The sequence below is a fragment of the Anabrus simplex genome, chromosome 1 (genome assembly GCF_040414725.1).
Source record: "Anabrus simplex isolate iqAnaSimp1 chromosome 1, ASM4041472v1, whole genome shotgun sequence".
Classification (NCBI taxonomy): Eukaryota; Metazoa; Arthropoda; class Insecta; order Orthoptera; family Tettigoniidae; genus Anabrus; species Anabrus simplex.
This window is the reverse complement of record NC_090265.1, coordinates 913,065,438-913,093,058: the sequence shown is the minus strand read 5'-3', so window position 1 is coordinate 913,093,058 and position 27,621 is coordinate 913,065,438. Positions and strand designations below refer to the sequence as shown.

General features: G+C 39.1%; 1 protein-coding gene across 2 annotated transcripts in view; it reads right to left on the bottom strand.

Annotated features, from left to right (window-relative positions):
• The window catches only part of LOC136874744 (WD repeat-containing protein 46), a 96,178-nt gene that overhangs the window by 30,407 nt on the left and 38,150 nt on the right, over window positions 1-27,621 (bottom strand). For both annotated transcript variants that reach the window (XM_067148422.2, XM_067148414.2), the window contains exons 6-9: window positions 24,905-25,040; window positions 12,762-12,861; window positions 9,786-9,942; window positions 9,103-9,250 (exon numbers count right to left, since the gene is read on the bottom strand). In XM_067148422.2, coding sequence (XP_067004523.2) covers window positions 9,103-9,250; window positions 9,786-9,942; window positions 12,762-12,861; window positions 24,905-25,040 — 541 coding nt within the window. The remainder of the gene's footprint in view (window positions 1-9,102; window positions 9,251-9,785; window positions 9,943-12,761; window positions 12,862-24,904; window positions 25,041-27,621) is intronic.

Below are 27,621 nucleotides of genomic sequence, written 5' to 3'. Positions count from 1 at the left end.
AAGCAATCCTAATGTTTTTACAACTATTATTCCACTCCTCCATTCCATTCCCATTTCTCCTTCACTCTCCCTCCTTCACTCCCAGTGCCAGCCTGGCTCCAGTCACACATTCAGTATGACACATACAATCTAAAAGGAAAGGTGCCTGTCAAGCTGCAAGAGGGTAAGTTACATTCAAAATACGTAACTGATTTCATTATTTGGTCACATATGTTCCTAACTCCCTTTTTTCATTTTCCAGGCATCTAACTGGACATTAACAACCTACTCTGCTCTGTAACTGACAACAGTTCAAATTATACCAAACTGAATACTGGGCCAAACCAGGCGCTGCTCCATAATATGATCTGTGGAGCTGCAGAACCACCATAATGAAAAATATAATATACAGAAATTAGCGATCCCATCCTTCATATTGTGTGCTGTTATCGAGCCAAAGATCGATACCTATTGAGATACTGGTGATCTGGCAACCTTGATTAGATCTGTGAACGACAGACATTAGGAGAGCACACTTTAGTAAAACCTCGATGCATAGTTTTTCAAGGGAGAGGGAGAATATGACGATGGATGCAGGAAAACAATAAATGCGGGTGACATATACAATAGGGGAAAAGCAAAATAATAAAATAGTGGTACTGTATTTGGGCATTTTTCATCATGTAAATAATAATAATAATAATAATAATAATAATAATAATAATAATAATAATAATAATAATAATAATAATAATAATAATAATAATAATAATAATAATAATAATAATAATAATAATAATAATAATAATAATAATAATAATAATAATAATAATAATAATAATAATAATAATAATAATAATAATAATAATAATAATAATAATAATAATAATAATAATAATAATAATAATAATAATAATAATAATAATAATAATAATAATAATAATAATAATAATAATAATAATAATAATAATAATAATAATAATAATAATAATAATAATAATAATAATAATAATAATAATAATAATAATAATAATAATAATAATAATAATAATAATAATAATAATAATAATAATAATAATAATAATAATAATAATAATAATAATAATAATAATAATAATAATAATAATAATAATAATAATAATAATAATAATAATAATAATAATAATTGTTACCGTGGTTTGGTGGATTAGCAGAGGTGAAAGAAGGTGCGGGGGTGAACAGGTCTCAAAATACGAAATTAAAGTTAAGATAAAATTTAACAAGGTTATATTTTCTTTTCAAGATTAAGAAATAACAAATAGAACAGGTACTCAGTAGCCGAAACACAATTCGAAAATGTACAATTACAGTGATTACAGGATTTGGGCTCCGAGAGCCAGACACACAATTCTTGAGCTATAAGCCCAACCTTACGATATACAGAATTCAACAAAGGGGCAGAAGACCCCAATCATGCCTAGGAGCACTTGCTCCTCTTTACACGGTAAAGCCTCCTCGAGGCATACAACAACTCAATTTTCAAGAAAGAGCAACTCGCTCTCAAAATTTAAGCCTATCAAAGGCCACACCGAACTCCACATTCAAGTTGTCCTCCAAGGACATGAAAACAGGGGTAAAAATACCCAACCTACTGAGGCCTATTAAGTAAAGAAACAGGTAAATTACATGGCCTATAAAATACCAACTTGAGAGGAGGCGTTCTTGCGCTCCTAATACACTTTATATAAAACCTACTTGGCACTAGGCCGTTACTGCAAGGGCGAATCCCATACTAAAGAGGTGACTTTTAGAAGGAAACAATTTACATTACGTTAAGGAAGAAACGGTTGTGAAAATAAGTTCACCTCAATGCAAAATGAGTGGGAGCTCGAGAGGGTTAAGCACTCTCTATCCCAATATGTAGTTTAAAAGATAGAATTGATACTAAGTGTCTTTACATTTTAGGGGAAAAGTTACATGGCGGAAAGGCTTCGGACCTGCCCCGAGAGTTAAACTGCTGAGCTTACAAGAAAAGAAGTTATTAAACGGCCATTACCTGGTGGCTGAACTGCTGCCCGAAGAAAGAGGCGCTTCCCGCCCCCTGCTACGTACTTTACGCACTGATAGATGTTACTGAAGTGGCCAGGAGACCCGAAAATCAGCAGTTTATATACCCTCGTGGAAAGTTCGAGGCGTTTCAGGAATGAGAACGACGAAAACCCCTACACTAGATGAGGAAGAAACACCTTATTGGTGGAAAATTAATTACAGAAAATTATGATTGGCCAGTTTCAAAACTGATAGAAAGAAAGGGTTGATATTGCCAACTTAAACAATAACTGAAAGAAATTTAACAAAGAACAAACTTATGAATTCAAAATTTCTCCAAAAACATAGTTCTTTCACTTCGCACTAAGGTGCACAATTGTAGTTTTTCAGTAGTGCCATCTGGAAGAGAATGTCCACACTTCTTACTACAGGCAAAACAAAAATACATCGAAAACGACCCAGTTCAGAAACTTCAAAATTTCCAAGTAGTGACATCTTCTGAGAAACTTGAAAATTAACACAGTAGTTAAAGTTCAGACTTCCTCCAGTAGAGGAGTTTCAACTGGCGCAAAGTTTGAATTAGCGGCGTGGGGGTGTACCACCCAGAATAATAATAATAATAATAATAATAATAATAATAATAATATAACAACAACAACAGTAATAGCTTGTGGCCTCCGAAGAAAGGTGCAGGTCTTTCGAGTTGTCACATGGTAGGTGTTCTATGCGCTTATGAAAATGTGGTCCTCTGTAAGCTGAATCCTAATGCGTAAGTCGGCGTGCAGACAACCCCCGAACCGTCAGAATTAACCAAGGCAAGTTAAAAATCACCTACCTGTTGGAGACCCCTTAAACCAAGGCCAACACGTGCTAATCATTTAGCCATGGATCCAAACATGCTCATATTGCAACCATGATATACATGATGAAAATAAAAAGTGTGACTTTTATGCCATTTTGTTTCACTTTTCTTTACATCTCGTATTAACTGAAAACTTTTAAGGTCAGTTCTCTTATTGCATTTTAATGATGTACATGGATATTTCGGCAATAACCTGTAATCTGGTAAAGTTTCCGTAGACGCTTCGTGAACAATAGGTTAGAGGTACCACATGGTGCGGTTCGGACAATGTCAGAGGGTAGAAATTCAACATGGTGCGTCTGGGACGATGTCACAGTAGGCTATGCTTGGCTGCCAACTTAGTTTCAATACCAGGCTTGTGATAAGATTATTGGTCTGGCTTGGTTAGGTCCAGCTTGTAACAAGACAATTGGGCAGGAAGCAACAAAGTGGTGAACAGGCCTTTAGCATCCCACAAACTCCACAAGGTACAATGCGATTAATAACCCTGTGACTAATTAAAACGTATCCGGCGCATGCTGTGACTATTTCAAACAGCATGATTTTCTCATTTTCAACTAAGTTGGTAGCCCTAGCCAGCCAATAGCAACACAGAAAATGGTGGCAAATTTGAGTTTTACAGTACCTTCATTTTAATTCTTGTAAATAAAAATACTTCTAAGGGTTGGTTAGTGGGTCGAGAAGCGTCGATGCCAGAAGGCTCGTCGTGAGGTTGCGCGTGAATAACATGCGCACAGCACTCCAGCCTACAAAATCCCTGTTCACGACTAGCAACTCCGAATCACTTGTATATTGTCGCTATTATATGCTGGGGTATTGAGCTGTCTCTTTAAATTAAACAAACTTTTGCGTATAGTTTTCTTACATATGATCGATCCATGTGGGAAAATTGTGGCCGAGTACAAATATTATTTTGACGATCGATGCAATAAAACGATAGTTCGAGGAACGATAGATGCGGGGAAATTTAACATTGGTTTATATGGAACATTTTTGGGATCAAATAAATTGAACGATGCATACGAGAAAACAACAGTTCCGGGAACGATGCATCGAGGTTCTACTGTACAGCTTTTCTCCGATAGGTGGCTAAGAGTCACCCATAAGGTTCTGTATGAACTGCACGCCTTGCAGCATGGATGGTCTATTCGCGTGTACTGGAGGAGCTGTCACTGAGATCACAGAGTTGGTAAATAATACACTAGAGATAGCACCGGCACCACCATCTGCGAGAGAATCACTGCAGCAAGAAGAGCATGTTGAAATCTCAGCTATTTGGCAAAAAGCTCCCTCCACTGTACTCATCAGTGAAAATAGAGAACTTTTAAAATTGTATGGACATTGATATGGTTTAAAATTCCTACATGTCAACATTCTCAGATACTACAGTATAGTTGTGTGCTTTTGTTCAGTAGAAAGAAAGCCCAAATAGCTTAAATACAGGTGAAATGCATGATAAAAGAGGATGGTTGTGATTAAGTAACACAAAATCAATTTACTGTTCATGTTAATTCTTCAAACAACATACTTTATGATTGGGGGTACATATATTTCACTATATTTTGTGTAAATGGCCAGGACTTTAAGCATAATTCTATCCAACGACCGAAAACATTCTCTCTCGTATGAAGCGAACGAGCAAGTTCTTAGGCCTACAAGGAATCATGAATATGTTTCTCCGTTATGGTATTGAATTCTTCCAGTTAGGCAGTCATGAAAATTAAAACAGGAATGTTAATACCATCAGATGATGTTCCATTAATCCTTTCACGGCCCTTACTTAAGGACACGATACCGTATAGGCATTTCACCTTATTTTCTTGACATGGCATAAGTCCAAAAGCCTATACGGTACCATCATATGAAGTTCCCCCCCTCCATTAAGAAAGCCAGCTCCCAAAAATGTATGCAGATCTCAGAACCTCTGTAAATATGAGCATGTCGGTACTTGATAATTTTTTCAATAAGCAAAAGAAAGGCATTTTTTACTTCTTAACTGTTGCTTTTTGCACAAGTCAGTTATTTATATCATCAATGGCCCTCAAAATCAGGGTCTTACAGTGCAAATTGAAATGTATGTTTACCTTTATTTTTTCTGTACATTTTCGGTAACTTCAAACTGATAGGACATAGAGTAAAGAGTTTCCGCAGAGTTGGAGGACGGAAGCACACGAGCTCAGTTGGCACCTCCCGTATACAATAAGAATTTACGTGTGTCCATTACACTTACTGCAATGGACTGGGTGTCACAGAGCAGAACCACCAACCTAACTGAACACGAGCTGCCACTGGGCCAAACACATAAGCCTTTTCCTCTTCTTTCATATACAATCTGCGATGAGCTCAGTTCTCCATACACCACATAATTTGGCACTATCCACCACTGTCCCTCTATTTCATACTTTTTACGAGAGTCGAGTCATTAGTCACGGCAACTATTTTTTTTTCTTGCGAACAGGAGACAACAGGGAAAATCTAAGATATGCATTTGAAAATATAGGGCATGTACTTATGCACAGTGCCTGCAGACAAATTCTGACTTCAGGAGATTCTCGTAGGAAACTCACAGAACGCAGGCCATTGGTAAACACTGTTTTATTATGGTACAGACAGCAAATACACAAGACTACGTACAAAGGACAGGTCTCCACTGGTTACAGACCTTTGAAATAATCACCCAAGATTTCCACTGTACGTTGGCAGAGGTGGGGCAGGCACCGAATACCATTCGCTACATGTGTATCGCTAACGTGTGATACTTCTCTCCGAAATGCTGTTACGATGTCCTCTTTCGTAGCAAACCGTTGTCCACGTAATGGCTTCTTGACTTTGGGGATTAGATCATAGTCACATGGGCTCAGATCAGGCGAATACGGTGGATGTGGAAGAACCTCCCATCCCCACCATTGTAAGCGCCGCTGAACGATGGCTGCTGTGTGAGCTGCCGCGTTATCGTGTAGGATTATGGTGTTGTCCGAAAGATCTGGACGTTTGGTTTGCACTGCATGGTGGAATTGGTACAACAAAAAGGAATTGTAATAAACTGCTTTGACAGTGTGCCCCTCATGCACTGGATGACACACAAGAACACCTTGAACATCGTATGCCAGGATTACCAAAACCTTATTGGGCCACTGTTCTATAGGGCATGGCATGCACACCTAATGCTTCCTACAGCTCTGCATGGCATTGGCATGCATTTCTGCCGTGGAGAACTGCTATTTAAATATACGATCGTTGCTCCTGCTTGTTGACTTCCATTTTGTGACGCTCTCACTCACACACTGAACTTGGGGGCATGCTTAGACGCACACTGTTGTTTACATACACCATCTAGTGGCATCATACGCAAGTACATACCGTACGTTTCCAAATGCATATCTTAGATTTTCTGTGTTGTCTCCTGTTCACGAGAAAAAAAACAGTCGCCGTGACTCATGGCCCGACCTACGTATATATGCATGTTCTAGCTATTTTTCGCTCTACTTTTAGGATTTTGTTGAATCTGTTTCTCTGAGTGACTTTAAAAAGAGTTTCGCTTCTGTATGTCACCTCTGCTTAAACTACCGTCTTGTAATGTTTTAATTTTGTTATGTTCGATAATTCAAAATGGGTTAAATCAAAATCCCGTCTAATTCGAAGCAGCTCTCATTCCCGAAAACATGAGCTACGGTTTTGCATGTTATTTAAATTGATCGATAAGACGTTTTTTATTGTATGTAGACCATATTCATTTTTGAGCTTTTATCATTTTTATTATTCTTTCTTGCCATGCAGGTTTGTTGGCTGGGACAGGAAAATCAAGCTAAAGTTTTAGGACTACGAATATCTGTTACAACAGCTACCACCAGTTGAAGACAACATCATACTGGGTGACCTGAATGACCAGATCTCAGATGGACAGACCGCCAAAGACTATCCTGAATGTCATGGAGGCTTTGGTTTTAGAAGAGGAAATGACCAGCAAGAGGAGATCCTGCAACACACATCACCATACAATCTGTCGATAATAAACACTTACTTCCAGAGGAAGGATGAAGACCTTGTAATCTACAAGGCAGCCAGATCGATTACATCCTTTGCAGTCTTGGCCTGCTCAAACAGTCTGTTGAAACTTTTACATCCAAACATAAGCTTCTGATCAGTAAGTAAAAGCTACATCATCATCTGCATACTGAAGTCATCTTGCCAAAGAAAGTTAAATAGTTTAAGCTAAAAGAGATACAAACAGCCCAGTTGTTCACTGATATCAGGGTCTATATCGTCAAGGATATGGAGGCAAATAACAATGACAGTCTACATTATATTAAGCAATGTTTCCAGAGTTATTGCACTGAGAAAGCAATGCTGCATCTGCGAATCTCAGAAGGGAGACTGAAAATTACAGAGGAAACAAGGTAATGTAAAGACCCAGTCCAGAAGGGACTCACGGAGAATAAAACTGCTTTCAAGGAGTGGTAGAAGTCTACGAACAGCCAGAATGGGCCATATCTGAAGACGAGATACAAGGGTGCTAAGAAACAAATGTAATAGTTGAAGAAGCTAAGGAAAGAGCAGTGCAAGACCTGGGGTTGCCAGAGGGTGTGAAATGAATCTACAAAGTTGCCACCCAGCATAACAAGCACTCCAGAGACATAGTTGGCATCACCAAATATATCCACAACAATAAGGGGAAGTTGGTCAAACAAGAAAAGGTCAAATAGCTGCTGGAGGGAGTACTTCAATGAGTTGCTCAATGAAGAATTTCCATGGGATGTAGCAACTGTGCAGCTTCCTGTTTTTAAGGACCTATACCCAAGATCATCCAGCTAAAGTCCAAGCAGCCATGTCAAATATAATAAAGCAGTGGGGCTTGATGATATGAAGTGAAGCTATGGAACGCTCTGGGTGCAGAACAAAATGTTTTGCTGACTACGATGTTTAATACGACACTTACTGGTGTACCCATGCCAGAATAATTTCAACAAAGCTACATTGAGCCCATCCTCATAAGCCAGACCTCAGAGAATGTGGGAACTACACTCAAAATTTGCAAGCATGTCATCGTAAATAGCATCAGGAGAATCATCAACATACGTCAGAACCAGTGCGGTTTTACACCTGGTGTGTCAACAAGTGGTACAATTTAGACTCTATGGGTCCTGATAGAAATGCACTGTGTACTACATAAAGAACTCCACAAGGTATTCATCGACCTTGAGAAAGCCTTTGACTGGTCATCTGGGCAGCATTGCAACACCAAAAACGTTCCTGCAAAGAATGGGTGTCTGATTCAGGACATGTATGTTCGTTCCTCAACCAAAGTGATAACTAGTTCAGCCGGAAAGTTATCTTGTTCAAGTTGGTGTCCATCAGGGATCCAGTTTTCTTCAACATCATCATTAAATACTTGGCAGAGGAGCTGATACCAAAATTACCATGGCTCTTGCTACACGCAGACTGTTACGGTCTGTGAAACACGGGAAAAGGTCGAGGCAGCCTTAGAATAATGGAGAGCATTGCTGGAGAGAAAGACTCAGATCAACCATGAGGATAGAATCATGTTCTTCAACTTCACAGAGCCCCAGTTGTTGGCACACACTACACTGTCTTCCTAAGCTAGTTAACAACTGATGACAACAACTGACAGGTTCAATTATCTTGGCTAAGTTATTACCACCCCTGCCACAATCGACGAGGATATCAAGCATTGCATCAATGTTGCCTTTTAGTGCTCCATGTCCGATTTCTTTTAAAAACAAATTGTTTTCAATAGTACGATTCTAAAGTTCTCTGACTCTATTTAGTTCCTCCTAGCCTACAAAATGTTGACTGGTCTCTTATGCCAGGTGGGCAACATAAACTGTATCATTTAATTGTTATCTAATACGTAACTTACCTGATACGATTATATATAATAATACGTAAATGTTATTCAATGTCCATTAGCTTCCCGGAAATTGTGAGACTGGTTATTTGCATTTATCCTCTTCATTTACACACAACACTTCCAACCACCAGAGGAACAACAATTAATAGACGAACACATCCCCTCACATAGAACTAGGGTCAGGAAGGGCAAATAGTCATGACAATGAGTCAAGACAACAGATGTAACACAGATTACACCCACAATCCCACCCGTGTGTACCACAGTATTCTAAGTCATACATTATTAATTACTAAAAATAAAACCCCTCTGTTTTTTAAATTGAAATCTAAAACCTCTACTGTAAATCCAAAATGAAAATTACCTGGTATAATTAGGCTAGTAAATCCACCACTAGTACCTACACCAAGAACATCTTCATATGGACAAAATTCCATATTGCCAATATTCTTCCAAAGTTTGTGGCGCATGTATGGTCTCGCAGCAGATGTAGTACAAGCATCCTTGTATACCTATATGAGATAACAAACACAAAAAGCTTCTTAGTTTAAAGAACACAGCAGAATCTTTTTACGTCACATTGACTCAAGAGAGATCTTGCAGCAATGATGTAATACAACAGGGCTAGGACTGGGAAGGAAGTGACCACGGCCTTGATTAAGATACAACCCCAGCATTTACCTGGTGAAAATATAGGAAACCATGGAGAACCATCTTCAGGGCTGCCGACAGTGGGGTTTGATCCCACCATCAGCAGATGTAGTGCTCATATATATGAGAATAGAACAAACAAGGCTCAACAAGACTGCAGTCAATAGCAACTACACACATACTGATAAGCTCTTAATAAAATGCTCACAAGAAGTAACAACTATGTACAAATTCTAGTCTCTAAATTTGAATTGCAACCATTTTATACCACTGTAATTCATTTCACAATGTCCCAAAAATTACTCTCCATATATTATCTTCAAATACTTTGTTTATTAAGCAATTAAAAACTTCTTATATTCTCTTTTCAAATCAATATTTTTTCTGAAGTCTTACCTCAACAATGTTTCCCACACCAGTTGCTAATACATTCCGCTGACTGAAAGCCAAATGAGACATGGATGAACTCAGCTGATAATGTTGCAGTGGACCCTCTAATTTGCGAACATCCCAGATCTTCAAAGAGCGATCCATTCCGGATGTTGCCATGTACCTGAAGAAATTAATATTACAAGATATAAAATTGCAAAATGATCCTAACTTTGAATGAAAGTACATATCACTTGCAATTAATGGGAATACTATAATGTCCCTAGATCAGTAATATGGAATACCAGAGTAATTCATCAGCAAAAGTCAAATGTCGTATGCCAATTGCAAAAGTTATGCCCATATGGACACTCTGAATGGTTTGACACAACCAAGGGAGTACAACAAGGAAGTGCCCTCTCACCTCTTCTATTCATAGCAGTTATTCTGAAAGACCTAAAAGGGAGTAGGAAATAGAAAACTACAGGCTTTGGTGCTTGCAGATGATGTAGCAATATGAGACAACATGGAGGAGAGAGCACAAAGCAAACTTAATTTGTGAAAAGCTAACTTCAAAGAGTACGGAATAAAAATAAGCACAACAAAAACTGTGGGTTTTTTTTTTTTGCTAGTTGCTTCATGTCGCACCGACACAGATAGGTCTTATGGCGACGGTGGGACAGGGAAGGCCTAGGAATGGGAAGAAAGTGGCCGTGGCCTTAATTAAAGTACAGCCCCAGCATTTGCCTGGTGTGAAAATGGGAAACCACGGTAAACCATCTTCAGGGCTGCCGACAGTGGGGTTCGAACCCACTATCTCTCGGATGCGAGCTCACAGCTGCGCGCTCCTAACCGCATGGCCAACTCGCCCGGTATGAAAATTAGCAGGGAGAATTCTGAATGCAACCTACAACTGTGTGACAGACAGGTTGTAGTAAACCAATTCAGATATCTAGATAACATGATGACCAGTAATGTCAGGGCAGAGCCAGAAGTACTGAACAGAGTAACTGAAGTGTCCAATTACTGTAGTCTTGTGCGAAACTTACTATGGGACAGGAAGGCTCCTCAAAGAACAAAACTCACCCCATATAAGTCAACTCATTTCCATTCTTACACATTCCTTGGAAACATGCACGATAACATCAAAGAACATAGGCAAGCTTCAAGATTGTGAGATGAAGTTTCTCAGAATTGCCCTCCAAAAGACACGACTTAATCATTTAAAGAATGAAGGGATTATGATTAACTGAATCTATGGAGGAAAGATCAAGGTCATCCAGACTTAAACTGTTTAGGCATGTTAAAAGAATGAATAACACAAGAATACCATGTGCTTGTATGGAAAGAAGACTAATGTACAGAAGACCCGTTGGAAGACCAAGAAAAAGATGGATAGACCAACTGAGGGAAGACATGGAGAGTAGAGGATGGAGTTGGGAATTTGTCATGAACAACAAAACGTTTCTGGACAGACAGCATTGGAGAGTGCTTGTTTACAACCACCCTACCTGGCATGCTGGAAGGCTATGATGATGATTATTATTACATCCAGTTTGGATGAGCTTTAAATCCAATATAAAATTATTTCCGGTCCCTGCGCAGAGCATTCTGTACCTAAAATATAATCCAAAAACCCAAAAGTTCACAAACATTGTTACAATGATTTGAATACATCTAATAACATGTAAGATTTTACTCGCTGAACATTTACATACTGTTTTTTATTTAAAATTAATATATTACTACTATGATCACTGTTGAGCATGCTCAAAAGCCCGACTCGTTGGCTGAATGGTCAGCGTACTGGCCTTCGGTTCAGAGGGTCCTGGGTTCGATTCCCGGCCGGGTCGTGGATTTTAACCATCATTGGTTAATTCCAGTGGCCCGGGGGCTGGGTGTTTGTGCTGTCCCCAACATCGCTGCAACTCACACACCACACATAACACTATCCTCCACCACAATAACACACAGTTACCTACACATGGCAGATGCCACCCACCCTCATCGGAGGGTCTGCCTTACAAGGACTGCACTCGGCTAGAAATAGCCACATGAAATTATTATGCTCAAAAGCATGAAATTAGGGAGGAACTGATCCATTATAGCCCACTTTTTGTATATGCGTTTTAATTAAACAGACCCTACAGAACAGAGACCGGTATATGTTATAGACCAAGTGCGTATCTCCCACATTGTTGCTACATGTATACTAGGGACGCATGCCTAGACTATCACTATGCATAGCTTTCGAAGTGTTCCCATTATTGCAGTGTTGCCACCTGTGCTTCTCAGTCATCGCTCATAAACTGTTGACTACGCAGAAATGTAAACAGTAAACACACTGATGACAAATATTTTACATGATGGGAAAATTATACAATTTTCCCCCCGCAAAGTTCCATATCAAACTTATGCAATGGGGGAAAATTACTTGGGTACCGGTACTTAAGGATGTAACTAAGAAGTTCCATGAAAGATGGTAATCCTTTCTTTGGATTGTGTGCCATCCAAATATCATTCAACCCCTATCTGCTTTTATTCAAAGACAGTTTACAAAATATTGCCCGTTTCATCTGGATTATACACAAAGATAATGTTGGCATTTGATTAGCTGCTGGCATCACAAATTTTAAATCCTGTAACTGTTCGTAAATGTATTAATGTATTGTATGTAATGTATTGTTTTGTATATATCACAGAGTTCCTTTTCATATTGAGCATCGTAATTTTTTGCAGATGACATCTGAATTAAAGTGCTTTTCAGTTAACATTCTGTCCTCGAGAAATAAAGTGAGTATTGATGTATTAATGTATTTTTATCATTTTTCCTGTGCCTATTTTAGGCCAATGTGACATTTCCTTCTGTGTATTTCTCTGGAGATGTTAATTTTTACCTGCTAAGTTACTTATTCTTCATGACAGAGATTACAAATGTTCACAAAATAAAAAGAATAAGAAACAATAGTTGTAAGGCTTGAAGAAAATACATAAGTTTCTTACTTGCCAGTTGGATCAATAGCCAAAGCTGTGATAGGACGTGGATGACATAACATTTTTGCCAAAGGGTTGTTAACGTTGGGACTCCACATCGTAACAATGCCTAAAAATAAAATTGACCTTTTAATGTACAGAATCTTAATCTTGCAGCAATTACCTGCAGTGGCACACAACAATCACAAACTATTAACACAATAAACACACTCAAAAATAAGCAAAACCAAAGAAAATACAGAAAGACAAAACATTCAAAGTAAATTCATTTCTATTCTTAAACAAAAATGAAAAAGAAAACCATTCTACTAGTAGTACAACTTAAAATTACTTGACTTCAACTCATTTTCTTCAAATCCTGAAGAGGAGTATAGGGCTAAAACCGTGCTTCACAATCTGGTTTTATAGTGAACCATATGATTTAATTCTTTCCAACCATAATCTAGTAAATCCCTCCTTCAATAATCTCCTGTAAAAGATCTGTTTTACGTTGCACCAACACAGGTGAGTCTTATGACAACGATGGGGTAGGAAAGGGCTGGGAGTGGGAAGGAAGCGCCCATGGCCTTAATTAAGGTACAGCCCCAGCATTTCCCTGGTGTGAAAATGGGAAACCACAGAAAAATATCTCCAGGGATGACAACAGTGGGATTAGAGCCCACTAATCTCCTTCATGTCCTCTTCAGTCCTCCGCTTCTCAGTCCCTACAGATTCCACTGAAGAGCTTGTCTGGTGATGTAATCAGAACTTCACAGTAACAATTTATTCCTCAGGTCCTCGGCGTAAAATGTCTCCCTGGCTAGACTATAAACCATTCTAATTGGTGCTGATTTCCCCACTCTCAGTGTATTTTTGATAAAGTGAGCTTTAACCTATCTATTTTTTCAAGGTTTAGATGATCCCAGATCAGTTCTAATCCATAAGTTAGTACTGAAGATATACAGTGAAACCTCGTTAAGATGTTTCTGCAAGGGACAAGGAAAAAGAATGTGTTAAACCAGAAAACGTACTAATGAATATACAAATAAAAAATATCCAACAGGGATATGGAAACGTTAGATACAATTTTTTCTGACATGAGGGCATTTTACATCGTGTATCCGCAGGTACAGTGAAAATTATAGGCCTATCTACCATTTCTAAAGATGGGAGAAAAATATTAAAAGGTGTGAAAAACATGGAAGAACAAATATGAAAACCTTTTCTGCTGGGGATTATAAAATAACAAGTACCGGTACACTGCAAGGTGTGAAAAACACCAGAAAACAAATATGAAAACATGTGCACAGGGGCCAACAAAAATATTGAAGTATTATTATGGGTCACACTCTTCCTAAAATAAATGTTAGTAGAAGACTTTCATTTCAGAGCAGTGGGTTATAAATTATTTTCTGATCACACTCTTAGACAATGAATTGGAGGTTACATTCGACCATGTGCAACGCGAGGAATGACTTTGGCTGCCATTTTGATTTGAACAAAACTTCGACCAACTTGAGTGCGAGTTTCAATATTCATGACCTCTGTAGGTGGTGTTGATTCTGCGCACTTATGCCAGTCCACTTTCTGACAAATTTTAATTTTGTCTTCAGTAAGTTATTAAGGAATTTCACATTTTCTGTGTCCATAACTATGCTATCACAAGACAAATATGCACCACGCTAGTCTATTTCACATGAACATGCTCCTAACTCAGATATATGCTGCTGTGTCACACGACAAATATTAGCTACACTTCACTGTACTGTACCACTCAACACAAAATATATTTCCACCTTCTGAATGGAATGCGGAATACAAGCACAAACAGGCTCACTTTGCTATTCGACAATCTCGCTGCTAACCAGCAAGCAAAAATGAACATTCCAGAGGCTAATGGCTTGCTCCCCGAAAGTGCAACTTATCCTTTGAAGTTCAGGAAGGCCTTCTCCCGTAATCACGCAACTACGGCGATGGCTCTTAGCCAACTTGGAAATCACATTTCTTTCAGAAGGGATGACAAATATAGCCATATTTTCAGGTCTAGGAAAAATGAGATCGTACTAAATGGTAATAGAGAAAATTCATGACATGATAATGAGGTATTTTTATACAGATTTAATATAATGAGAATTGAGACTTCGAATTTATGACGTGCTAAGCGGGAAAACATGTTAATGAGGAACGCACTAATACGGTTTTACTGTAGTGGTGTTAAAAAGTCTCAATACTATATCTAGGGAAAGAGTTGAAAGATTCTTTATGGCTGGGGTTGCTCTTGTGGCTGATGCAGTTCTTTCTTGAATATGTAAAGTATTTAAATGACTTTGTAGTAGTTTGCAGGGTAATTCAAAGTACCTAAAATGAGTGACAATTTTTAGAGGTTTTCCATTAAGAGTTGAGGGAATCTCTGCATGTGAGTTTTCCTCCTTTCCAAAATGTTATTTGGACTGTCTTTTCCAAATTGATGGTAAGGCAATTTTTATTTACCCATTTCTCCAGCTCAATTAAAGCTCCTTGTAGACCCCCAGTGATCATTGTATAAGTTTTGTATCCATTGTACTCTGAAGAATGTCTGTAATATCAGCTGTGCTGATGTTAAACAACAAAGGACTCATTGGATCCCCTAGCAGAACTCCATTTGTTTGTTCAAACATATCTGATATGTCAGCTGTCCCCTTAATCTGCACAAACTGTTAGGCCGCGTGCACACCGAGCGCGCTTCGCATAGTGTGTCGCATGTTGCTCAACGCTAAGCGTCACGCTAAGCATAACCAGTGCGTTGTTCCTAAGCCAGGTGTTCACACAGCCTGCGCTCTGCTGCGCTGAACGCCTACCTTACAGCTAAGCGAAGCGCCAGACAACGCGCAGTGTTGGTTAATTGCTTAGCGTTACCTAGCTTGTTCTTAAGCTATGGAAGAAGAAATTATTCATGCAGTGTTTCAAAGAGAAGAAATATGGAACCCAAGACACAAAAACTATAAAAATGTAACTGTTTTGCAAAATAAGTGGACTTATGTATCTACAACAATTTTATCACATTCCTACAGTAAACATAAATTATACAGTAATATTACTTCTACTGTCATATTTTACTGGGCTTAACATTGTGACAGGATGAAATTGCGTATGGATTTTAGTGTCGGAAGTGTCCGAGAAGTTCGGCTTGCCAGGTGCAGGTCTTTTGAATTGACTTCCATAGGTGACCTGCGTCATGATGAGGATGAAATGATTATAAATACACCATACACCCAGCGCCCGTGCCAATGGAATTTATTAATTATGATTACAGTTCCCGACTCTGCCGGGAATCGAACACGGGACTCCTGTGTCCAAAGGCCAGTACGGTAACCATTTAGCCATGTAGCCGGACACTTTGTGACAAAGTGCATTGAATCTATAATTTTGTAAATGGAGGGTGGTAACGTGAAGAATATCAAGTAAATATAATATTTGTCACACATTTACTTCACTTTTGTTACGATGATAAATAGTGTATGCTAATTGCAACAGTATTATAAAATACTATTTATAATCTATATATATATAAAAGTCATTGTATGTATGTGGGTGGGTGGGTTTGTACCACATCTCCTCCCAAACCATTGGAGCGATTTCAACCAAATTTGATACACTTATGACCTGGTATCAGGAGACAAACCGCGTGGGGGTAAGACATCCCAAACACCGCTGGGGGCGGGGGGACAAGGGGGAGTCTTATATAAAAATAAATGAAAATAGTGTCGAATCCGTACTTTTCGGGGTCGCTGAGATGAATAGTGACACCCCAATTTTTTTTAAAGTCCAAGTTCAGCCCCCTTTGGGGTGGGGGCGAGGGGGGCTGATATATACAAATAATTGAAAATAGTGTCGAATACATAGATTTCGGGGTCGCCAAAGTGAATAGCGACACTGCGGATTTTTAGTATCAGGAGACAAACCACGTGGGGATAAGACACCCCAGGAACCCTTAGGGGGGTCATAAATAAAAATAAACGAAAATAGTGTGGAATCCATACTTTTTGGGATCGCTGAGATGAATAGTGACCCTCCGAATCTTTTAAAAGTCCAAGTTCAGCCCCCTTTGGGGTGGGGGTGAGGGGGTAGTGATATACATACAAATAATGGAAAATAGTGTCGAATACATAGTTTTCGGGGCTGCCAAAGTGAATAGCGACACTTCGGATTTTTAGTGTCAGGAGACAAACCGTGTGGGGGTAAGACACCCCAGGAACCCTTACGGGCGGGGGGGCGAGGGGGGTTATATATAAAAATAACGAAAATAGTGTCGAATTCATACTTTTTGGGGTCGCTGAGATGAATAGTGACACTCCGAATTTTTTTAAAAGTCCAAGTTCAGCCCCCTTTGGGGTGGGGGCGAGGGGGAAGTGATATATATACAAATAATGGAAAATAGTGTCCAATACATTGTTTTTGGGGTCGCCAAAGTGAATAGCGACACTGCGGATTTTTGGTATCAGGAGACAAACCACGTGGGGGTAAGACACCCCAGGAACCGTTAGAGGTGGAGGGCGAGGGGGGTCATAAATAAAAATAAACGAAAATAGTGAGGAATCCATACTTTTCAGGGTCGCTGAGATGAATAGTGATACTCCGAATTTTTTAAAAGTCCAAGTTCAGCCCCCTTTGGGGTGGGGGGTGAGGGGGTAGTGATATATACACATAATCGAAAATAGAGTCGAATCCATACTTTTCGTGGTCACTTAGATGAATAGTGACATCCCGGGAATTTTTAAATTCCAAGTTCAGCCCCCTTTAGGGTGGGGAGTGATATATTAAAATAATCGAAAAGAGTGTCGAGTACTCTTCGGGGTCGCCGAGATGAATAGTGACACTCCGGATTTTTACTATCAGGAGACAAACCACGTGGGGGTAGGGCACCCCAAGAACCCTTAGGGGCGGGGGGCGAAGGTGTGAGATATAAAAATCATCGAAAGTAGTGTCGAATGCATACTTTCGGGGTCGCTGAGATGAATAGTGACTCTCCAATTTTTTTAAAGTCCAAGTTCAGACACCTTTGGGGTGGGGAGCAAGAGGGGGGGGGTGAGATATAAAAATAATCATATTTAGTGTCGAATATATAGTTTTCGGGGTCACCGAGGTGAATAGTAACACTCCGTAATTTTAGTATCGGGAGACAAACCACGTGGGTATAGGACACCCCAGGAACCCTTAGGGGTGTGTCGAATCCATACTTTTTGGGGTCGCTTAGATGAACAGTGACATCCCAGGAATGTTTTAATTCCAAGTTCAACCCCCTTTAGGGTGGGGGCAAGGAGGAGTGATATATTTAAAAAATCGTAATTAGTGTCGAATCCAGAGTTTTTGGGGTCGCTGAGATGAATAGCGGCAGTCCGGAATTTTAGTATCATGAGACAAACCACGTGAGGGTAAGGCACCCCAGGCGCCCTTAGGGGCAGGAGGGGGTAGCGATGGGGCTGATATATAAAAATCATCGAAAGTATTGTCCAATCCATACTTTTCGGGGTCACTGAGATGAACAGTGACATTACGGAATCTTTTAAACCAAGTTCAGTCCCCTTCGGGATAGGGGGCGAGATATATAAAATTATCAAAAATAGTGTCGAATCCATAGTTTTCGGGGTCACTGAGATGAATAGTGACACTTATAATCTTTTTAAAGTCCACGTTCAGTCCCCTTTGGGGTGGGGGCGAGGGGTGAGTATATATAGACATAATCGGAAATAGTATTGAATCCACAGTTTTCTGGGTCGCTGAGATGAATAGTGGACCTTTAAAGTACAAATTCAGGCCCCTTTGTGGTGGGGGGTTAGGGGGGAGTTAGATATAAAATAATCGAAAATAATGTCACATCCATGGTTTTAGGGGTCACTGAAATGAGGACTGACACTCCGGTTGTCGTTTAAGTCGAAGTTGATCCCCAATTGCCAGGCGGGTGAAAAGGAGTCAAGAACAGAAAATATCCAAATGACCGAGATTAAGGATGTTTTTTGTACGTTCCAGTATAACTGTCAGCAGAACAAATATTACCTACTACCTGAAAAAAATACTGAGGGGGAAAGACACCCCTAGAAGCTCTAGATAAGGGGACGAAATGTAATTATGACTGAAAATGACCGATATTAGTGTTGAATCCATACGTTTCGGGACTACGGGAGCAATTTCAAACAAAGTCACTTATGACTTATCAGGAGACAAACTGCGTGGAGGTACAACAACCCTAGCACACCTATGACGGGGTGAGATGTAGAAATAATCGAAAATAGTGTCGAATCCATTCTTTTCGGGGTCGCTGAGATGAATAGTAGATGAATAGAAGTCCAATTTCTGCCTCCTTTCGCATAGCGGTGAGAAAAAGTGAAAAACAAAATTTCGAAAATGACTGAGAGAGTGGACACTGGACCTACTGTCTGGAAAAATATATCTTACGGGTAAGAGACTCCTAGCCTCTAAAGTAGGGGCGAAATGTAAAAATTAACCGAAAACAACCGAAATTTGTGTCTAATCCATAGTTTTCGGGGTCGCTGAGATGAACTGTGACACTCTGGGTGCCGTTTAAGATAAAGCTCAGTACTACTCGGCAGGCGGATGAGAACTGGCAAAAAATTGAAAACGTCCAAAGGGACAGAGTTTAAGGATGTATGTGTGTATGTTCTAGCATACCTCTCAATCAAACTTGGTATACACATGACTTACTATATAGGAAACATTACTGTGGAGGTCAGATACACTTAGCCCCCGCTGGTGTTGGGGAATGAGAGGGGCTGACATGCAAAAATAAGGAAAATAACCAATATTAATGTCGAAATCCATTGTTTATGTGTCTCTGATACGAACTGTGACGCTCTGGATACCGTTTAAGTCCACGTTCAGCCTCCATCAAGGCAGGAGCTGAGAAGAGCTTAAAAGTAAATAGTATGAAATGACCGAGATTAGTGTTTACTCGATAATTAAATAATCTAAAACTTGAAATCAGATACATCTAAAAAACTCTAAAACTACATAATAAGTCGTACAATCAACATCTCAAAAAGAATTCTATAAGCATTCACTTCACACTTAACTAACTGGTAATACAAATGTTAAAGGTAAACATTCAAAAACTATCCGGGCAACGCCGGGTACTACAGCTAGTTATTATATAAAGTGTGTGATTTAGCCGGAAATTTAATTTCCACGTGTTTGCTGCATGGTGCTCCTGGACAATTGGAAAAATTGAATTTCTCCCAATACTTCTCTGCTACTTGTCGCCACTTTTCAGTTGTAGGGTTTGGAAGGTCAAAGGTATTTTTTGTCATTCTTAAGTAATCATAAAATTTATCGCGATAAAGTCTTGCATCTCTGTACAAACAATGGAATTCTCCAAAAGTAATTCGTTCTTCATTAAATTCATGAATCCACTTTCGCTTCTTCTTTCTAATTTTTAATTTTAGGTAACTGTTATCCATCAGTAAACTGTTTCTAGTGTACTTGGATAACGGCAATAGTTTGTGACGACCCTATAACACCTCTCGCCAAACTAAGCTGAGAGCACGGCGTAGAGTTTTCGGTGTGAACAGCAAACACGCCTTGCGCTATGCATAGCATTTCACGCTACACGCGACACACTATGCGGACCGCGCTCGGTGTGTACGCGGCCTTACTACCAGCTACAGAACAATATACAAAACATCTGGAGAGAAAAGAGGCTAACAGTAAAGAGAATGACCTAGACTACTATGCTACAAGCGCCATGATGAAGAGAAATTGGATGAAAGAAAATCAGGAACTACAACACGTCGTGACTGGATACGCCATTCACAGTTTTCATCACAAAATATGCACAGTAAAACATACCACAATCCCAGAGAAAATTGTGTAAGCTGCAGAACTGAGAATGTGACAAATACCATCTAATAAAGTGCACTAAAAGAATAATGTCATTAACTACACTAGTGTCCAAAAGTTAAGCATAATCAATAAACGAGGCCATACCGCTTGATAGGAATGTCAGAGAGATTACTGAACAAACGGAAGCTGAATCATACACCATATGTCACACAACTTGTCCAAAAAACAGTGTTAGAATGGTTCTGATAGCTAAGGTACACCTTTGACAACAACTAACAAAACTTGGCAATGTCTTCCACAACAAAACATGCTGTCAATACGGTATATGGTTACCCCTAACGGCCACACATGCTTCACAGTGACGTGTCATGCTCTCTATCAGATGGTCCAAGAGTTCTTGTCGATCCCATTCGTCCGAAAGGTCAATACAAAAGTCTTGGAGGATCCTTGGTGGAGGCTGACCGGATGCAATTCGTCTCCCCAATGCATCCCAGGTGTGTTCTATAGGATTCAGATCCGCAGACCTCGCTGGCCAGTCCATGCAATGAATGTCTTCCCCAGCCAGAAATTCATCCAGCAGAGCAGCGCAGTACAGTTGGACATTATCGTCCATTAAAAGGAAATCTGGACCAACCGCACCTCTGAAGAGTCGAACATGTGGTCTCAGTACCTCATCCCTGTATCTCCGAGCGTTAACAGTGTTTCTCGGACCACCCATGAAGATGTGGAGGTCCATACGGCCATTCAACATGATGTCGCCCCACACCTTGACGCCACCACCACCATACTGGTTCCGTTCCACGATGTTCCTGAGGTTGCATCGGCTACCTGGTTCTCTCCAGATTAATGTGCGATGGGAATCGTTCTGCAAACTGAAGCGGGATTCATCTGTGAAGAGCATATGCCTCCAGTTTTGATGTTGATGTTGATGGCTCCACAGTAAACGGGCCCGTCTCTGTGCTGGAGTGAGCAGGACGCACACCGCTGGACGTCGAGTAAACAGCCCTGCTGTTCTGAGCCACCGGTACACAGTTTGCCAGGAAATGGCAATCCCTGAGACAGCTGCAAGCTCCGCTGACAATTGTCTTGCAGGTGCACTCCGATTTCATGGGGCGGTTAAGGCCATATATCGGTCCTGCTGTGGGGTGGCTACCTTTGGTCGACCTGGTACTGGCCTACGACTAACATCTCCTGTGTCTCGAAATCATCTCCAAAGCCTGGAAATGACACTTTGTGGCACATTCAAGGATATGGTGACTTCGGACTGTGTCTGGCCTGCTTCCAGGTGGCCAAGTATTCTACCCTGCAAAACAGGGTCTCAAAGGCATCGTTGTGCCATTATGTTGTCACGTTCACCACAAGGCTACACTCTGCAAACTATAACAGGGCAAACAAGACTGAGGGAATACGGGGCGCAGGCACTGACTGGGTTTACCCTGCGGTTACGCCGCTAGTCAAAGCAGGGAACACTCCTTTCCTATACAGAGCAAACATGTAAGGTTGGTAGATGCATATGTTGTACGATTTGTGGTCTATTTCCTGTTGCCCTGCTTACTCGTAACTCATACTTAACTTTTGAACACTAGTGTATATACCGTACTTTCTTGCGTAATTAACGTCCTTTTTTGATGAAAAATCTAGGTGAAAATGTCAGATGCGTAAATTATTCGCGGAATCCAGATATTAAAAAAATATTTACATTTACCTTTAAAAGATACATCAAATATAATATACACGGAACTGGTTCAACACATTTGCGATTAGTCATCATTTGGCATAAAATTCCGGCGTGAGATTTTTTCTGAAAAGTCAAATAGGGTACATCAGGTAAGTTGGACACGTGGGTTTGAAGTACTGAAACTGAAAAATATTCTTCCTGTTACGAGCTGACAATACGACCTGAAGGGAAATAAACATGTACTAATAAAAGTACAATTCAATGACATCCCGGAAAAAAAAAAAAGTCCAACATGAGATAAGCTGGGCATCGAAGGAGGGACCCCTGCTGTATTTCCCCAAACCGTTCGTATCCAATCTTGTACAAGTCACATGTCCATCCACCCTTGTCTTGGATACGAACATGGATCCCTGGCGGAAATTTTACTTTAGGCATTGGTTTTCAATTTTAAACAACATAAGGTGCAAGCTCTCTGTGATCACCTGTTACAGCAAGCATTGCCAAAGAGAATAGCATTGCAGTGCATAGTTCTATTTCGCTTCCGGTAGCGCATACAATAAAACTTGATGTCCCTTTCTTATCGATTTTTCAACTTTGTGGCATACAGAAAATGACAGACATCTGACCTGTGGTTCCTGTTTGGGAGAGCATATATTCCTTCACTTTACGCTTCTCAATCACAAAGCGATGAAAATTAATTTTTAGTTGAAATCATTCTCCATTTTGTGGCATAATGGTGTTGTTCATTGAAGAGAAAGTCCATTTCTCTTCATAAAATTAATCATCAAGCCTTGGCTAACGTTCAAATCCGAGACACTGATTCCATGTGCAGAAGCTATTTCTCGTCCTTTAAAATACCATTTCGTGAGAAAGGGCATATCCAACTTTGCATAACAAAATCACATATTTAAGCAGATGCTCCCCTACTTTTGGAAAGTTGCCGCTTTTTGGTCCGCGATATGCTTTGCGACACTTGTTGGTCGCTTGAAGTACACTACTCTGTTACCGCAGTAGTGCACATTGCATTCGGACACTGAATATTTGCAGCCCACTGCCCTATTCCCATATTGTTTCGGCGTAACTGATCCCCGCAAGTTTATATGATGCAGTATGAGTCGAATACTTGATCACTGTGGACTAACAAACAATTCTGAGATCAGAGAAAGTGCACGTCCCATATCCGAAACACTCATAAAATAAGTTTGTTCCAGACTGGAAAAGAGGGTCACTAGTCACTTCTGCGCTGATTCTCTCACTGAACTAGTGCAGTGGTATTTCCTACCAGCTGATAACAGCATGTTGCCTGGTATTTGGAATGCCCGGTTTTGCAATAGGAAGGCTGCTACCTGAGTAGTTGACATCTTTATTTCAAAACACATCCAGAACTGCATGATAGATGTTCGAAGAAGTGAGTGTATCAATACATGAATATTTATTCTTCTCCATTTTCGACACAAAAATATCGGGGTGCGTTAATTATGCGAGAAAATACGGTACGTAAGATGTAACTACAGTATTATGTTTGGCTTTCTGCTTTAATAAATTCTTAATTAGAACTTCATAATGTACAGCAAAACCTTATATCCAACCTCGTGTTATCTGACTGCCACCCCTTGTGCCAAAAGAGTTCAACGATGATCCATTTTCTTTTTTGCTAGTGTTTTAACATTGTACTAACACATCGAACGCAAGGATAGGAAAGGGCTAGGATGGGGAAGGTGGTAGCCGTGGCCCTAAGTAAGGTGCAGCCCCACCATTTGCCTGGTGTGAAAATGGGAAACCATACAAAAACATTTTCAGGGCTGCTGTTGGCAGGATTCAATGATCAAATAATTGCCACTGCTCTCCAGGCTGATATTAATGAAGATGGTACAGATAATAAAGACAATGATAAAGAAGGGAACGAAAAGATTAGTCACTCTGTGGCCATGGAAGAGTACGAGGTCAAAGTGAAATACACCAAACAGCACTCAGCGGCAACACCCATGGACGGGTCATGGGTAAGATATAGAGAGAGAATTCACAAAATCAAGAATGTCAATTTTGAAAAAAAAGAACATCACATACTTTTTCACGTAAATTCATTTCTGTTACATAAGTTCTTTTGCCCAAGTCTGATATCTGTTGCACTATACAACAACGAGTGCTGAGCTATCAATTAAAAGTGCAGAACACTCCATGACACAAATGGAAATGAGGATGCTTTGGTGGATAATGGTCATTTACCCTACTTTATTATGAACAACATCATCAGGCAGTGTGTTAATATGGAACCAATTGTTGAGAAAGTCCATGAGAACAGCCTTTGATGGTCCAGTGACCCAAACAAAAATTGCAGGATACAGTACATCAAGGTATAAAAGCAGTTAATCTATGACCAGGTGATGCAGTTAACCGTGTAAAATGGCATTACAAGGTCTGCAAAGCAGATCCTGTAACAAATGGGAAAATGCTAAGAAGATCAGCCTACGTTTCATATCAGTTTCCACAATTACAGAGGCAGATCTAATATTAAGAATAGAGGGAATGCTTTGATTGTATTGAATGTGAAGAGAAGTTCTAGTCCAATCTACAGTAGAGTCATTGGTATTATATCCTGTTGCTCCAGCCTCACTGAAAATAAAAACTCTTAACTAACAGAGACAGAACATGAACAACTCACCTTTTGAATGTCCAAGACACAATACTGCATTGTAAGGATTCTGAGTCATAATATTTAGTCGGCCCATCCTAGAATTAAACTGTGAAATAATTTTTCCAATTGATATGTCCAGCCAACTCAAATATCCTTTATCATTCTGAAAAGAAGCAGAAAAAATACAACTATATTATATATTTTATATACAGTTAAATTTTTATTAAAAGGAATAAACAAAAATCAATGTAGAAACAGAGAAATGTATAAACCAAACCTAACGGTAAACAAGCAATAATTAGAGAAATGGACGCATTTCCACATGCAATACATAATATACTTTCAAAATATTTAACATTTGTTACATTGCAAAGAATAGGAAATTCAGTCATAACTACAACTATATTATTGATATTTTTAAAACTAGTAGTGTGCTGCCACTTTCTCTCTGCTTATATTCTCAAATGTGTTGCTTAAAACATACTGATATTATCAGTCTCAAAACGTGACAAATATTTTCATTCAATGCCCACAAAGGTCCCTAAAACTAGATGGTTCAATATAAATGACTCTAGGAGAATTTGAAAGATGGGACGATTTGCATATACAGTAGAAGTCCATTATAGCTAGAAATCATAACTCCAAAAAATTAACTAGCTATAGCGGATTGTCGTTATATCCGACTTTTTGTAAAAGTATGTTCAAACTTCGGTTTTTGCATATTTTCATATTACGGCTTACTGGTAAAAATGTCATTGTTCCGTATTGAAAACTATCACAGTTAAAATTGAAATAATAAATAAAGAGGTTCAACCTACTCAATACAAAAGAATAAGAAATGCAGTGATTACATTCTTATTTAATAATAAGTAGAAGTGGTACCGGTTTCGACCCTAGTCCAGGTCATCACCAGCCGATTAAAACATGAAAAAAATGCATACGAAAAAAAAAAAAAGTTCAAGTTCGCTCCGGATCAGTAGAAGAGGCGATATAAAAATGACGGGGGTAGACACTGTAAAATTCAGAAGAAGTAAAATGTAAGTCACTTAAAAGAAACAATGCGTAATTTTCTGAACGGCAGTATGGCACACGCAGTGTTAGGCAAAGTCTTATAATGTTTATGAAAAGCGGAGAACGGTTAAACGAGCTAGCTTGTATACACTGTCAGGCACAAAGTCATAACACAATCGAACACATATGAATATCCATAATCGTGCTGAAGCTGAAGATGATAGATCAATTGAAGTAACTTGCCAGCTCCCGGTGATCAGCACGATCAACATCAAGCACTGTGGTTTCAAACGCCAACGTAAAATGAAGAGTAGCTTAATGATCCAGTATTTGCTTCAGTTGCGGGAATGTAAGTATATTTAGATACATATAATATAATTCAATATAATTGAATAAGTAATTGTGATCCTGTAGAATTTTTTGAACAGTTGACGTGAAAAAATCAATTGTGAAGAGAAAAAAATATAGTAAAAAGCGTAATACCGGAAACAAATGAAAACATATATGCACAGTGACTTTTTATTCAGGTTGTGATTGAAGTAGTCGAAGTCGGCGCAAGTCAAGAGTTAAATTTGAATGAGAAGAACCGAAATGAAGGTGGCATTGTTTTTTTTGTTTGTTTTTTTAGGTGAAAAGAAAAGATAGGAGAAATTAATAGAGGAAGAGGAATAGTGCAATAAGAGAAGAATAAAAGAGATTGAAGTTAAACGGTGTTGAGGAAGGATAAGATAGGGAGATGAAGGAGGGGTAGTTTAGGGTGGGTTAGAAAATGTGGGTAGGAACTTTGTAAGGCATGGAAAATAGAATTGGGGTTTTGAAATTTAGAATTTTTGAGAAGAAGAATTAGGCAGTTAAAAAGGATGTTGAGTTTTTCAGAAATGTTGTTTAAATTGAAATTAGGGTTGAAATATTGGTCAAGGTGAATAAAGCAATTTTCAGGAGCGTTTAAGAGGGGGCCTTTGTTAATGATTTTAAGTATTTTCATGTCTCTTTTTCAATATTGGTGAAATTATGCTTGGAGTTTTGTATGTGTTGTCCTATGGCAGAGAATCTGTTGTATTTAATGGTGTTGATATGTTCGGAGTATCTGATATTGAAGTTGTGGCCAGTCTGTCCGATGTAGGAGGAGCTGCAGTTGTTACATTTGAATCTGTATACTCCCGATTTAGAAAAAGCATTAGATTTATTTAGTGATTTAGAGTTGTGTAAAATATCAAAATCTCTATTGTTAGTTCTAAAAGAAATTTTCATGTTGTGTTTTTTTAAAAACATCAGTTATTTTATAAGCATCTTGAGTGAAAGTGAAAGTGGAAAATGCAGTTGGTTTTGTTATGTCTTTAGATAACGTGGTTTTAGGACGGTGTTTGAATTTGTTGATGATACGGTTTATGAAGGACTTGTTAAAGCCATTGAATTTAGCGATGTTACGGACTGTGTTTAATTCATTATTTAAATCTTTTTTAGACATAGGGGTGTTGAAGGCACGAAAAATTAAGCTGTTATAAGTAGCGCGTTTATGTGCTTGAGGGTGCGAAGTATCTTGTTGTATTGTGGTTGCTGTTTGTGTTGGTTTTCTGAATATTTTGTAAGATAAAGAAGAAGGATGTCTAGTGATAGTTAAGTCTAGAAAATTAAGAGTTTGGTTGTGTTCTGATTCGAGAGTGAATTTAATGTTAGAGAGTCTATGTTGATGAGATGAAGAAGTGTAGAGGCTGCGTTGGTTGACTCTTCAT